The sequence below is a fragment of the Pezoporus flaviventris genome, unplaced genomic scaffold, assembly GCF_033815535.1.
Source record: "Pezoporus flaviventris isolate CSIRO_AGI_PZ_B2104156 unplaced genomic scaffold, CSIRO_AGI_Pfla_v1 ptg000228l, whole genome shotgun sequence".
Lineage (NCBI taxonomy): Eukaryota > Metazoa > Chordata > Aves > Psittaciformes > Psittacidae > Pezoporus > Pezoporus flaviventris.
In genome coordinates, this window is record NW_026892776.1 from 354,759 (window position 1) to 369,736 (window position 14,978).

At 59.9% G+C, this 14,978-nt stretch overlaps 2 protein-coding genes across 2 annotated transcripts; one reads left to right on the top strand and one right to left on the bottom strand.

Annotated features, from left to right (window-relative positions):
* Nucleotides 1-585: 585 nt before the first annotated feature.
* LHFPL5 (LHFPL tetraspan subfamily member 5) lies at nt 586-4,641 on the bottom strand. The gene is made up of 4 exons (XM_061442517.1): nt 4,138-4,641; nt 1,466-1,702; nt 1,117-1,149; nt 586-859 (listed from the first exon to the last, which is right to left on the bottom strand). Exons 1-3 carry the CDS (start codon nt 4,547-4,549, stop codon nt 1,133-1,135), a joined length of 666 nt encoding a protein of 221 aa, XP_061298501.1. The 5' UTR covers nt 4,550-4,641; the 3' UTR covers nt 586-859; nt 1,117-1,132.
* Nucleotides 4,642-6,609: 1,968 nt separating this feature from the next.
* Nucleotides 6,610-7,622, top strand: CLPS (colipase). The gene is made up of 3 exons (XM_061442518.1): nt 6,610-6,749; nt 7,242-7,364; nt 7,444-7,622. Exons 1-3 carry the CDS (start codon nt 6,654-6,656, stop codon nt 7,579-7,581), a joined length of 357 nt encoding a protein of 118 aa, XP_061298502.1. The 5' UTR covers nt 6,610-6,653; the 3' UTR covers nt 7,582-7,622.
* The last annotated feature ends 7,356 nt before the right edge of the window (nt 7,623-14,978 follow it).

Consider the following 14,978-nt stretch of genomic DNA (forward strand, 5'->3'; position numbering starts at 1 on the left):
TAATCAATAGCAGGGCAGCTCTGCTGCTATTTTCCCACTCTTAAATATGCTTTTCTCCAAGTCTCTCATATATCTGCTCTTCTTCCTAGCAAAGAGTCGCAACACAAGCATCCCAGACTGGAAGGTGTTTGTCAGAACCAAGGGAATTGGCTGCTGCAGGAACCAAAAAATGAAAGCAAGTAGAAAGAAAAATCACAGTCCAGGCTGCCGTGGGTTCTGACTAGGCAAGAACGGGATGGGGCGATGTGCTGCTTTGTTCTCTGTAGGCCAAAGGCTGGTGCAGGTGCTGGATATGGTGAGAAATGTGGCTAAATCAGATTACTCGGGTACTGCTATGTGTTGCCCCTGCCTGGCAGCATCCACAGCTCAACATCCACTGTTGGTGGGTGCTGTTGCAGACCTGTGGCCTCACACACTGGGGTTTCCCCCCAAAAGTGCTCTCTTTGAAAGGTGCTGTGGTTACTGCTGCCCAGAGTAGTAAGCTGATACAAAGCTTTTCTAGGCATTGGCTGGGTCTTTTTAAGTACAACCTGGGACCTGGCAGACGACTTCCCCTGCTCCAAGGAGATGAATGAAATCCCAAACACTCATTCTTTTTAATTTGGAATCGATTTCCTTGAAAGAAGGTATACAAAACCCAAGCAGCAACAAATCACCATCCCTCCCCTCTTGCCAGGTTTGCTGGTGGACTCCAGAAGCTAAAACCTGAGTCCAGTTTGGGCTTTTCTGTCAAACCAGCTGCGGGGGTGCTCTGAGCCAGGCAGGAAGAGCAATTGTAGAAATCCACAGCAGTAAGTTTGAGGCTCTTGGAAAAGTCCTTTAAAGAGAAGGGCTGATGGAAGTTGAGCTCTGGGTGTCCCTAAGAAGAGGGAAGGTCACTTGTCACCCAATGCCAAATGACTTCAAACTGTAAGCTGTTTTTTTTTAGTCACTTGGCAAGGATTTATGTTTTCCCTGAAGGCAAAGCAAAGATTAATTCCCCTTTAACCACAACTAAACCCCGTCTGACTATAGCCCAAAATACAGAGTTGTCAATCCTTTAGTAATCAAAATACAACAGCAGTGCTACACATGCTGAGGAGAAACAGCAGAAATCACCCCGGGGGGATCACTTACATGGTGAGTAGCTCTGTTAGTGGTTTCCCTCTTCTGTAAAACAAAAAGAGAATGATGTTAATGGGTTGTGGTATAAAACTGAAGGTGTGGCTGTGTTTTGCAAGGTTTGCTTTCAAAAAGGAATAAAACCAATTTAAAGCAGGACGGGGTGAAGCCCCTCAGCTCAGTCTGGGTTCCTGCCTTGTGCTCCATTGATTTTCAGCCTGCTGCTGGCTCGCTGTAGTACTAGGACACAGCAAGATGCTCATTACAGCAATCCCACTTCTCCCATGGAAGGAAGCCACTGTCCTTCCAAAGAGCTGCGGTCAGAACCCTCAGCAGCAGGACAGGTGCTCACAGCTGCCTTTACCTTTATTTTCCACTTTAAAATCGGATGGGAGGAGGTTGTCCTGTCGGTTCCCCAAGACAAAGCCCAGGAAGGAAAGGATGAGAGCATCAAGGATGCCGATGATGCAGAGGATGTAGGCCCAGCGGACAGTGCAGGCACCCAGTGTGTACTTGTCCGTCTTATCCCCACACATGCGCTTCACCTCGGTTGAGTCCCAGCCGTCGGGGTAGATCAGACAACCAATCATCAGCCCAGTAGCTGTGGGGAGAAGGAGATGTGACAGCACAGAGTCATGGAATGGTTTGGGTTGGAAGGGACCTTAAACATCATCTACTGCCAGCCCAACTGCCACAGCCAGGGACAGCAGCCACAAGCTGCCCGGTGAGCTGGTGTGTGGAGATGGCAGGTGGAAGATTTAGATCACACACTAGGAAGAAATACTTCCCTGTGAGGGTGCTGAGGTGCTGGCACAGGGTGCCCAGAGAAGCTGTGGCTGCCCCATCCCTGGCAGTGTTCAAGGCCAGGTTGGACACAGGGGCTTGGAGCAAGCTGCTCTGTGGAAGGGGTCCCTGCCTGTGGCAGGGGTTGGAGCTGGAGGAGCTTTAAGGTCTCTTCAAACCCAAACTAATCTATGATTCTAAGAGCATGACCATGATGCTATGGACAGATAAGATACTACGTGCCACCAACCAGGCTTAAAGAGCTCTGTGGTTGCTGGTCACACATGGCTCTGCTCTACTGCCACTGCTGCAGCCAGGGAGGAGCAGGGCACAGCGCACTGCATTCCAAGGAGCTCCCTATCAAGGACACACTGCTGCAGCATCTCCCTTTGTTGTGTTGCCCAGGCAACACCTCTCCTGCCTCCTCACACATCCCAGGCCCTGTGCCTCCAAAGAAACACTTCCTCCAAGCAGCACCCGGATGGGTTTAGTCTGTGCAAGGTGGAGAACCTGCTGTTGCTTCATGCCTGGCCAGATTTTAGCTTATGCTTTGCTAAGGTAGAGCTGCCGGCAGCAGCTCTGCAGATTAATTCTGCTTGTTCAGCTGTGGTGGTTCCAGCCCAGCCAAGAGCCACCAGCCCCTCCTGTGGCTGCTCCCAACACCCAACCCCAACACACACAGCCCAAGAGCTGCAGGCTCTGCACATTGCCTTTGTGGCTTTGCCACAGGAGTGGCAACAAACTCAGTGCCAAAGGGCCATCTTCTGCCAAAAATGTCCCAAGATCTCCAAAGCGCCTTTTTCTTTTTTCCCACACACACATTCAGAGAAATGGTGTTTGCTCGACAAGAATGACCAGGCTCAGGAGGGAGAAGCTGAGCTCATCCGTGAGGCTCTGGGGTGTGATTCAGTTGGACTTGATATCAGCCCAAACCATGGTTCTACGAAGCAGATGTTTGTCTCTGCTCTTCTTGGACATCTGCAGCCTCCTGCAGCAGCAAGCTGCTCCCTGCCATGGCCTCGTGCCTCTTCTCTCTCAGGGGACATTTGCCTCACGCTTTGCTGATGGTTTTTCCCTGGGGACAGAAGAGTGGCAATGCCAGCAAGCAGCATCCCAGACTGCAGGGAGCATTTCTCTTAATTGAGAAGCAGCTGTTTTTTCCTGTATTTGATTACTGTAGCTAGCAGGGAGCAGGGGCACAGAGAAATGGGGTAAGGTGCCCAGAAACCACCTCTTTGGGGAAGAGGCACCCTGGAGCACAGCAAAAGCCACAAAATAGATCCTCTTGTCACCGTCATAAAATAACCCTCAGAAATGCTGCAGCACCAGCCCCGAGATGGCTCCAAAGCTCTCTGTTTGGGGCAGAGAAACCAGCTGAGGGATGATTCAGGCTCATCTATGTGGGCTGAGCACCTGCATCAGGTTTCTCTCCGCCATCCAGCACAAAAACATATGTAAAAGCCCCAAATACAACAGCAAAGCCCTTCCCTGCTAGCGCTCCCCAGGAGGCTGAGCTGCCCCAAGCCTCTTATCAAAAACTTGGCTTGAGCTCACTTTTTCAGCCAGGATCTGGAGCAGCCCCGATGCCATGGGGGGTCCCTGCCATGGGACGATAGATTGAATCCATGAATGATTCAGGAGTGGCTGGGTTGGGTTTCAGCCGAGGCTTCAACCACAGGAGCTGGGTTACCAGTGTCTCAGGTGTCTTCTTGTGCCAGAGGAGAAATGGAGAAGGCTGGAGATCCACGGGGATGAGCAGAGGGATGTGGGGAAGAGCAGAAAGACAGGAAACTGTGGGTGGTGGTGCCGAGTGTTACAGTCAGTCCCCTCCTCCTGTTCCACTTCCCCAGTACATCATCCCCTGAGCTCAGGGAGTTACCACAATAACCCAGCAAACACCAGCACTGTCTCCCTGCTTAATTCCCGCAGGATCGGGCACACAGGAGGCCCTGCAGCGCTCAGTGCTCTTGGACTGATGATGCTCTGAAGTCTCAACCCCGCTGCTGCCTGGATTTGCAGCACGGAGCATGGAGCATCAGGAGTCTGCTGGGTCTCAGCTGCTCTGACAGGCTTTGCCTGCTGCAAAGTCGCCACTGGTAACCAGTAATGGAGCAAATGGTGCTTGAAGGTTGCACTGGGGACCACTTCCTGGCCAGGCTCTCCCCCGGCAGAAGCAAAGAGGGAAAAGCAGCTCCGGATGGAGCATCAGCATCAGCATCCCCCGCCCCCGAGCATCACCCCGAGCCCCCTCACCTGCTGCCAGCTGCATCCAGGCACAGACCTTATAGACAGTGGCTGCGTTACAGAAGAAGAAGAGGCTGAAGCAGAGGATGGAGCCGATGATGAGGAAAGTGGAGATGCCTACGAAGAACATGGCTGTTTTGAAGGCGCTGGAGGGGATGGTGCCGAAGTCGAGGGGGCTGCCCTTGCAGATGAGCTCCCCGGTGAGCGCGTTGCCGATGCAGTAGGAGAAGAGGCCGAAGTAACCGGCCTGCGGCGTGTCGATGCTGTCACCGATCCAGTACGGCTGTATGAAGGTCACGACCATCAGGATGGAGAAGCAGAGGGTGAAGAGGGCCCAGAGCAGCCCCATGGCCCGCGCGTTCCTCACGTAGTTGGTGTGGTAGATCCGCGCCGCCTCCTGCGCCGGCAGCAGCTCGGGCATGGCGGGGGCTCACGCACCGGCACCGGCACCGGCACCGGCCCCGCACGCGGGCGCCCGGCGCTGCCCCGCCCCGGCGGGAGGCTCCGGAGGCGGCTGGACCGCCCCGGGGGGCGGCGGCGAGACCCCCCCCCCCCCCCCGGCACCGGCAAAGGGCAGGGGAGGAGCCGGGAGGAGCCGGCGCGACCCCGGTCCTGAGCTGGGGGAGCGGGAGGAGCCCCGGGATGAGGCCTGCACCGCCGGGATGTGCCCTGCGTCCCCAGGGTGAGCCCCGGCATGGGCCCTGCACCCCCACGATTCTCCCTGTGCACCCCCGGATGTGCCCTTGCGATGGGCCCTGTGTCCGCAGGATGCACCCGAGGATCTGCCTCTGGGATGAGCCCTGTAGCTCCAGGATGTGCCCTGTGCCCCAAGGCACATTGCCTCTGGGATGTGTCCCGAAGCTGTGCTCTGCACCCCTAGGATGCTCCCTTGGGATGTGCCCTGTGCCTCCACTGCGGGATGCACCTTGGGATGTGCCCAGTGCCTGTGGGCTGAGCCCTGTGTCCCCAGTGTGCGCACCAGGACCTGCCCTGGGCTCTGTTCAGGGTGCACCATGTGTGCTCTGGGGTGCACCCTGTGCATCACTGTGCCTCTCATAACATGCTGTGTTTGCTGGGTTGTGCCACGTTCCCCCAGCATGTGTGTCAGGATGGGCCTGGGCTGCACCATGCAACCCTGGGCAATGCTGGGATGCTCCCCAGGATGCGTGTTGCCTTAAATGTGTGCCTCAGGATGTGCCAGGGGATGTGCTGGAGCCCCCAGCATGTGCCATGTGCCCCAGAATGTCCCCTGGGTGCTGTGCTCCTGTGGCTGCTCCCCTCTGCCCTGCCTGCTGGTGTCACCAGAGTCTTCCTACACTGGGTGCTGCATCACCGTGGTGGGGGCTGGATGGCCTGTCAGCTCCAGGGCTGGCTGTAGCTGCAGGCAGGGAGGGGACTGCCCCAGAGTCCCATGTGGAAAGAGAAACAGTTCATGGGGCTGCCAAGACACCCCACAGCACCATGGGCAGCCCCAATGGGCTGTGGACACTTGCAGGGGACCTCTCTCCAGAATCACAGAACCACTGAACCATAGAATGGTTTGTGCTGGAAGGGCTCATCCAGTTCCAATCCCTGCTGTAAAGCTTCTCCAGCTCCAACCCCTGCCATGGGCAGGGACCCCTTCCTCTAGAGCAGCTTGCTCCAAGCCCCTGTGTCCAGCCTGGCCTTGAGCACTGCCAGGGATGGGGCAGCCACAGCTTCTCTGGGACCTCACAGGGAAGAGCTTCTGCCTAAGAGCTCATCTCAGTCTCCCGTCTGGCAAGTTAAAGCCATTCCCCTTGGCCTGTCCCTACAGGCCCCGATGAAGAGTCCATCTCCAGCATCCTTGTAGCCCCCCCTTCAGATACTGGAGAAGCCGCATCTGCCCCACATCCCAGGGGACCACAGAGGCATGTGCCAGCGCCATGGTCACCCCACAACCAGCACCAGCCTCAACATCACGCCTGCGGCCACTGAAGGCCATAGCATAAGCATTGCCAGGCAGGAAAAGCTGTGCCGTTCCCAGGGCTGTTTTCCTTTCATCAGCCGCAAAATAACCAGCAGTATCTGGCAGGACACAGGCCCCCATGGGCTGGGGACCTCGGTGGGCTCCAGAGCACCCAGTGAGGCCACACCAGCAGGGGCTGGACTGGCTCCTGCCACGCTTTGGGACTTCTCGAGCGGATTTCTTGGTGTCTGTGCTGGTGACGTTTGAGGGGTGGAGGATCTGATGGAGCTCCTGCCATAGCGCCAGCTCTCCCTGTGAGCCCGTCATCAGTATCCAGCACAGAGGGCACCTCAGAGAGGAGGGAGGAGTGGAAATTCCCACTGGGAAATGCAGGAATGCCGTCACTTCTTTGCCAAAGGAGGTGCCAAGGGGGATGTGGGCATCGTGGGACTGTCACGTGGGGACAGCCTTGGCAGCACTGGCCTCGCTGCCCCGATGCCACGAGCTGGGGTGCGATAGGAGCAGCCGCATCAGCTGACGGAGCCACCGGCTATAAAGCACCCGCCTGCCCCATGGCAAAGCCACAAGCGAGCCCACCATGGCCAACGTCCTGTACCCCTGCATGCTCCTGGCCATGCTGCTCCTGGCCGAGGCTGTGCCCATGGAACAGGAGCGAGGGCTCGTCTTCAACTTGGTAAGAAGGACACTGACCCCCACCCTTGGGACAGCCCGAGTGCTGCAACGGGGCACGGCAGGGGGCTTGGAGGGGTACGAGAGCAAAACGTGCTGCGACTGCGGAAACTGAGGTGGACGGGGATGGCCTTGGTTGGCTTCCTACGGTTGTGAGGGGTCCTGGAGCCTGGGAAAGCAGCTGTGTAAAAGGCGATGGAAGCCTGAAAGTGCACGAGACCGCAGCTGTCAGCTGCCTGTGCCAGCCATTCCCATTCACACAAGGAACGGGGACGGGGAACAGGCTTTCCCTGCACTGCCCCCGCCCTATTCCCATGAATCCAGCAGAAAACAGCAGTCAGAGGGGGTGCTGGGGCCTGAACACGGCCCCGCTGCAGGGTGGGAGGCTCGGGAGCGCTGCTGAGCAGAGGAGAGGCAGAGCTGGCTCCCGACGCCCCCCAGAGCGGGGGTCAGGAGGGAGCAGCGACCCGGCCTCACGGCGCGCCCCGCGGTGCAGGACGCGGGGGAGCTGTGTCTGCAGAGCGCGCAGTGCAAGAGCCACTGCTGCCACCGCGACAGCGGCCTCAGCCTGGCCCGCTGCGCCCCGAAGGCGGCCGAGCTCCAGGAGTGCTCCAGGAAGGTACGTGCCGCCCTGCGCCCGGGGGCACCGCGGGAACCGGGCCGGCCGCCCCCGCTGCACCGAGCCTTGCTCTCCGCAGAGCCTCTACGGGGTGTACTACAAGTGTCCCTGTGAGAGAGGCCTGTCCTGTGACGCCGACATGTCCATCGTGGGTGCCATCACCAACAGCGACTTCGGCATCTGCCAAGACCCTGCGGAAGCCCAGCAGTCGCGATGAAGGAGAAGACCCCTAGTACCCCGCCCCTCCCCCCCCCCCCCTTTTCCCCTCCCCAGGGATGCCAGTACCTGCCTGCACTGCCCCGAGGAGTCTGTCGAGTAAAGAGCATCTTCTACTGAGCTGCGAGCCGGCCTCTTCACTCCATCCATCCCTCCCTCCATCCCTCCATCCCTCCATCCCTCCATCCATCCATCCACCCACCCATCCATCCATCCACCCACCCACCCATCCATCCATCCATCCATCCATCCATCCATCCATCCATCCATCCCTCCATCCATCCCTCCATCCATCCATCCATCCATCCATCCATCCATCCATCCACCCACCCCTCCATCCATCCCTCCATCCATCCCTCCATCCATCCATCCATCCATCCATCCCTCCATCCATCCCTCCATCCATCCATCCATCCATCCCTCCATCCACCCATCCATCCATCCATCCATCCATCCATCCATCCATCCATCCATCCATCCATCCATCCCTCCATCTATCCATCCATCCCTCCATCCATCCATCCATCCATCCATCCATCCATCCATCCCTCCATCCATCCACCCACCCACCCATCCATCCCTCCTTCCCTCCCTCCCTCCCTCCCTCCATCCACCCACCCACCCACCCATCCCTCCCTCCCTCCCTCCCTCCATCCATCCATCCACCCACCCATCCATCCATCCCTCCATCCATCCACCCACCCACCCATCCATCCATCCCTCCATCCATCCACCCACCCACCCATCCATCCCTCCTTCCCTCCCTCCCTTCCTCCCTCCACCCACCCACCCACCCATCCCTCCCTCCCTCCACCCACCCACCCACCCACCCATCCATCCATCCATCCATCCATCCATCCATCCATCCATCCATCCATCCATCCATCCATCCATCCATCCATCCATCCCTCCAGCACGGGCTGGGGACAGGAGGGCCTAGGAAAAGCCACAGGGCTGTGATGGCTTTACCCGTATGTGTGTGCACATCGTACGTAACTGTACAGTAACCTGGGCCTGGCCAGCAGTGAGCCATGGGGTGAGCTCTGCTCAGGGGGTGCGTTGGCAAAGGGGGTGCAGGGGAAGCTGCAGCAGTGCTGGGATCAGAGGAAGCCTTTGGGTTGGGCCAGACACGGTTTATTGGCTCCTTTCTGGTTGGAAAAGTCCCGTAGAAAAGGTTTGTCACTGGAGAAGAAGGACTTGGAGGTGGTGTGGAAGCTGGGGGTGCTCAATGTGTTGGTGGTCATGTCCACCTCTGCATGCGGCTGGCTCAGGGACTGTAGCGACAGGACAAGGGGTGATGGGTTCAAACTGAAATAGGGCAAGTTCAGGTTGGATCTAAGGCAGAAGCTCTTCCCTGTGAGGGTGCTGAGGCGCTGGCACAGGGTGCCCAGAGAAGCTGTGGCTGCCCCATCCCTGGCAGTGTTCAAGGGCAGGTTGGACACAGGGGCTTGGAGCAAGCTGCTCTATGGAAGGGGTCCCTGCCCGTGGCAGGGGCTGGAACTGGATGGTTAGAAGGTCCCTTCTAACACAAACCATTCCATGATTCCATAATTCCATGATTCTATAGAATCTATACAGACCCTGCACTCCAGGAGCCTCCTCCTCCTCGGGGTCTGCAGACGAGGCCATGAGGATGCTGAGTGTGAGTCCTCCTTGGAAGGTGCCGCACAATGGCAGTGGCTGTACATGCCATGCAGGGGGATGGAACTGGATGATCTTAAGATCCTTTCCAACCCAAACCATTCCATGATTCCATGATTCCCCTCGTGTAGCACCTCCACCAGCAGCAACTCTGGGTGCAGGATGTGCAGGAGCTCTGGGAACTCAGGCTGGAGCTGGGGAAAGGCAATGGGGGGAGCAGCCCTGCAAATCCCCTTAACCCTGCCCTGGGCAGGGCAGCTGCAGGGGGTGATGCCCAGCTCAGAGCTGTTGGTTTGGGCATGGGAAAGGGATGCAGACCTGCTGGGGGGAATGAGGAAGAGGAAAAGGCACCTACCTGGAAGAACTGGGGGGGCAGCAGAAGGCGAGGGGGTCATTGCAGGGCGATTCTCTGGGGACATCTTACATGTTTCTACCCCTGGAGACAGAAGGAGCACCAGGCACCCACAGGCTCTGGAGGTGGCTCTGCACTGGGTTGGGGGGGGGGGGGAGGAGGGACAACACAGAGGCCAATTCCTGAGGATGCCCTGCAGGAAGCCTTCTTTCCAGGGTTAGGGCATCTGCCGCTGCAGAACCCCCAGGGGATGCAGGTGGGAGGGTGCCGCAGACACCCGCAGAGGGGTCCCTGCTGCGGTGCTGGGGACATGGGCGGCAGCTTGGGGACAGGGCAAGGGATGCTCTAGGGCTCTTCAAGCCCGGCTCAGCAGAGGTGTGAGAGGGTAAATGCTGACCTGGAGTTTAGTTCTAAACCCGGGGTGGGTGGCAAGAGCCTTGAAGGTTTTGGCATTGTGACTGGGGGGTCCTGGGCAGGAGATCACCAGGTCCATGACCTCAGGAGAGAAGCCCGGAGGAGGTTGAAGATGGGGAAAGGGACAGGGACAGCGGTGCCTCTCCTGTGGGCAGAGCGAGGGGACACAGGGACATGGGGAGACTCCCCAGCCTCACCATCTGCATGGGGTCCTCAGCCATTCCCCACTCCGGAGAGGCTGGTGTCACCCAGGAACACATCCTGAGGCTACCGGGAGCTCTGCCTGAATAGGACCAGATCTGTCTGGGGCTTTGCATCCCTGGCCTGGGCAGGATACGGCCAGGCCTGGGCAGAGGACCAGCAGAGGACCAGCACAAGACCAGCACAAGACCAGCACAGGACCAGCACAGGACCAGCAGAGGACCAGCAGAGGACCAGCACAAGACCAGCACAGGACCAGCACAGGACCAGCAGAGGACCAGCACAAGACCAGCAGAGGACCAGCACAAGACCAGCACAAGACCAGCACAGGACCAGCACAGGACCAGCACAGGACCAGCACAGGACCAGCACAAGACCAGCACAAGACCAGCACAGGACCAGCACAGGACCAGCACAGGACCAGCACAAGACCAGCACAAGACCAGCACAGGAGCAGCACAGGACCAGCACAGGACCAGCACAGGACCAGCACAAGACCAGCACAGGACCAGCACAAGACCAGCACAGGACCAGCACAGGAGCAGCACAGGACCAGCACAGGACCAGCACAGGAGCAGCACAAGACCAGCACAGGAGCAGCACAAGACCAGCACAGGAGCAGCACAAGACCAGCACAGGACCAGCACAGGACCAGCACAGGACCAGCACAAGACCAGCACAGGACCAGCACAGGACCAGCAGAGGACCAGCACAAGACCAGCAGAGGACCAGCACAAGACCAGCACAAGACCAGCACAGGACCAGCACAGGACCAGCAGAGGACCAGCACAAGACCAGCAGAGGACCAGCACAGGACCAGCACAGGACCAGCACAAGACCAGCACAGGACCAGCACAAGACCAGCACAGGACCAGCACAGGACCAGCACAGGACCAGCAGAGGACCAGCACAAGACCAGCAGAGGACCAGCACAAGACCAGCACAAGACCAGCACAGGACCAGCACAGGACCAGCAGAGGACCAGCACAAGACCAGCAGAGGACCAGCACAGGACCAGCACAGGACCAGCACAAGACCAGCACAGGACCAGCACAAGACCAGCACAGGAGCAGCACAGGAGCAGCACAGGACCAGCACAGGAGCAGCACAAGACCAGCACAGGACCAGCACAGGACCAGCACAAGACCAGCACAGGACCAGCACAGGACCAGCACAGGACCAGCAGAGGACCAGCACAAGACCAGCACAGGACCAGCACAGGACCAGCAGAGGACCAGCACAAGACCAGCAGAGGACCAGCACAGGACCAGCACAGGACCAGCACAGGAGCAGCACAGGAGCAGCACAGGAGCAGCACAGGACCAGCACAAGACCAGCACAGGACCAGCACAGGACCAGCACAGGACCAGCACAAGACCAGCACAGGACCAGCACAGGACCAGCACAGGAGCAGCACAGGAGCAGCACAGGACCAGCACAGGAGCAGCACAGGACCAGCAGGGGGCAGCCGCAGCCCGGAACCCCCCTGCCGTGGGGATCCCCCCCCCCAGCCCAGGGGCAGCTCAGCCTCGGGTGTGCGACGGGGACCCTGGAATCCCCACAGCCCTGGAGCCCCGCTTTGGGGGTCACCCCTTCTCTGCAGAGGGGGGACCTTGGCGGGGGAAGGGTCAGCTCCTGGTGCCTACGATGAGGATTTTGCATGTACCTCATCGTTGGGGTGTCCTTATGTTGGCAGGAGGAGGATGGGGGAGGCGGAAAGGTGGGAATGGGGTGGCTGTGCTGGGAGGGAGGGCACACATGAGCACACCCCCCCCCCCCCATCTGTCCCTGTATTTACTGGTGAAGCGGCAACTTTATTTTGGCAGCTCGGGACTGGTAAATATTGGCTTAAACCGACAGCCAGACGCCTGACTCACGGCGTCTTGACAAACACAGGAAGGGGCCCCCAGCGAGCGCGGGGTGCTGCCAGCCCCGGGGGGGCCCTGCGCCAGGGTGGGGGCACCCTAAGCTGAGGGGGGGAACAGGGCATCCCCCCTGGGGGGAATGGCACGGACCCCCCCATCGGGGACCTTGCCTCATCCTGGGGTGGAAGCATTGGGGTGCTCCCCCCGCACCCCATCGCCGCACTCCGCACCCTCATCTCCGCCCGTTCACCCCGGGGCTGCCCCTGATGTGTGCCCCCCCCCCGCCGCGGCCCTCCCCGGGCTGTTCCCCCGAGGGTACAGGATGTTCTCGCCTCCCTCTCCCCAACCTCCCTCCTCCCTCTCTCCCCCTTCCGCAGCCCTCGGCCTTCACCTCTTCTCCGCCGCGCTGCTTTAACCCTTCCCTCGGCAGAGCCGCCCGTCCTGCATCGCTCGTTTCTATCGAGTTTCACCCCAAAACAAGGCCGTGACGCTCCTGCTCTGCACATCCCGGGGGTCCCTGCACCCCCAATTGTCTGCGCCCCCCCCTTGTACAATGTAGCAGCCTTCCCAGTTGGTGCCCACCCAAAGCCCGTCCTTGCAGACCTTGCAGACCTTGCAGACCCCTCCTCAGCACACACAGAGCACCCCCAACCCTGCCAAAACCCCCCCAAAAAGGGTGTTGGGGGGGACGGCCAGCCCCAGGGAGGTAATTCCTGGGGGGTTGAACTGGAGGACCCCAGGCAGGCAGCAGCCCCATAGCACCCTGCTTGGGGCAGTGATAGATGGGGTGATTCTCCTGTCCCCCCCTCCAGTTTGCTGCAGATTGGGGTCATGCAGGGGCCTGATCCTGTGGCAGGGCTGGGGGCACTCATGCAGTTTGGGTTGGAGAGTGCTGGGGGTGCCTTTGCTTCGTGGGTGCTTGTGCCATGGGAAGTCACCCAAGGGCTGCACGGAGGCATCTGGGGGTGCACGGAGTAATTTGGGGGTACCCCAGAGGGGGGCATCTGGGGCTGCCCCTCGCTTTTGGCTGGAGGTGGCCACTTGTGGCTGCAAGGCAGGGGCTGTAGGGATGAAGCACGTCCCTGCAGGGTGAGGGGCAGCCCAGCCAGCACCCGGGGCTTGGGGCACTCCAAATCCCCCAGGAGATGCTCCTGGTCAGTCACCTCATGCCCCATCCCTGGCAGTGTTCAAGGCCAGGTTGGACACAGGGGCTTGGAGCAAGCTGCTCTAGTGGAAGGGGTCCCTGCCCATGGCAGGGGTTGGAGCTGGAGGAGCTTTAAGTTCCCTTCAACCCAAACCATTCTATGGTTCTAACCCGTGCCTGCAGCAGCAGAACCCTCACAGCAGGTCCACAGTGGGGTGCAGCCACACCACGCACCCAGCTACTGCCTCTTTAGGAAAACCCGATGGGGTTTTCCTAAACCTGGGCCAGGTTTTCCCAGGTCCCAAGGAGGTGGTTTGGGATGGAGCTGATGTCCCTTGAGCTCTTGCTGGAGGAACCTTTCTAGCAACAGCAGAATAAATATAACGGATTCATGAAAAGCTCTGGTTTGCCTCTTCTTGCCAAAACCAATTGTTGAAGATTTCTCCCGGCCTCTCTGGCTTTGCCTTCACATGTGACGGAGGGAATAGCGCCTGATGCTCTCCTGTTTTTCCACTCTGATAGTTTTCCCGGGGGAAGGACCCGGTGGGAAGGGAAAACCTCAGCTCTGGGCAACCCCAAAACCTGGCTGGGGGTCCCTGTCACTCCTCTGGGTTGTTTTTGGGCTGGGAGCACGGCCAGGTCCCGTGAGGGACCTGTTAGGGTGATGCTGTGGAGATGCTGAGGAGTGCCAGGAGTGGTGCTGGTGAGGTCATGGTGGGGAGGGAAGATGCTGGGGAAGGATGCCGGGGGCCATGATGGGGGGTGACGCTGGGGGGGATGCCTGGGGAGGATGTTGGGAGGATGCTGAAGGGGATGTGATGGTGGGGTGCCAGGAGTGATGTTAGGGGCTGATGTTGGAGTGATGCTGGAAGGGATACCTGGCGGGAAGGGGAAATAGGAAAAGGACGTTGGGGGCTGCTGGGGGAGTGCCAGGGTGATGTTGGGGTGACCCCGGGGGTTGTTGGGGTGATGCCGGGGGGTGGCACTGGCCTCCGCGCAGCTCGCCAGCAGCCCGCGGGGCGGAGCTGGGCCGCGGGGCCGCTCTGCCCGGGTGCTGACTCAGGCTGTTCCCGGCGCTCCGCGGCCGGTACACGCTGTCCCGGCCGGGCCCTGGCAGCCCGCCCGCCGCCGGGACGGGGTGCTCCGGGCGGGGGCCGCTCTCGACCCCGCTCCCGCGCGGCCGCTCCGCGCTCCCGGTGCGGCTTCAGGGGCACAAAATCCCGGAAGCTTCGGGGTGGGGGGGGGGGGACCACGACAGCAGCAGAGGCCTGAGCCACGCTGCTGTGTGTGCTGTGTGTCCCCCCCCCGGCTCCCATCAGCGTTGGGGCACACAGAGCCGTGTCCCCGGCGTGGTTTTGGGGTGCAGCTCCCTCCGGCAGCAGCATCCCCGTCGCACAGCGCAGTCACCATCCCCAGGGGCTTGCATTCTCCTCATCCCTGCACCCAGCACAACGAGAGGGACCAGCCGGTACCCTCCAACCCCCCCCGGCCCCCCTATCCCGGCGGGGAGCCCCCGCCTCGGCGGAGGCTGGTACAGTTCGTTACGTCCAGACCGGAATGTACTTTGTGTTAGAAGTGGCCGCCGGCCAGGACGCCGGAGCTGGACTTTATTTATCCTCCCTGCTCCGGCTCTGCGGCATCCTGCCCCCGGTGGTGTGGGGCTGGGGGACCCCTGGTCCATGCCTACTCACCCCCGACCCCGCTCTCACCAGCCGGGGGATCCGGGGATTTCCCTCTTTTCCTCAGCGGGGAAATAATCTGGGAAAACAGCCTGTTCTTCC

Bases quoted from the DNA above. Each gene is read 5' to 3' on its own strand.
- LHFPL5 (XM_061442517.1), bottom strand. From the start codon at position 4,549: ATGCCCGAGCTGCTGCCGGCGCAGGAGGCGGCGCGGATCTACCACACC. The intron at 1,703-4,137 runs GTGAGGGGGCTC...TTCTCCCCACAG, and splicing joins CTGGATGCAGCTGGCAGCAG to CTACTGGGCTGATGATTGGT.
- CLPS (XM_061442518.1), top strand. From the start codon at position 6,654: ATGGCCAACGTCCTGTACCCCTGCATGCTCCTGGCCATGCTGCTCCTG. The intron at 6,750-7,241 runs GTAAGAAGGACA...CCCGCGGTGCAG, and splicing joins GAGGGCTCGTCTTCAACTTG to GACGCGGGGGAGCTGTGTCT. The intron at 7,365-7,443 runs GTACGTGCCGCC...TGCTCTCCGCAG, and splicing joins TCCAGGAGTGCTCCAGGAAG to AGCCTCTACGGGGTGTACTA.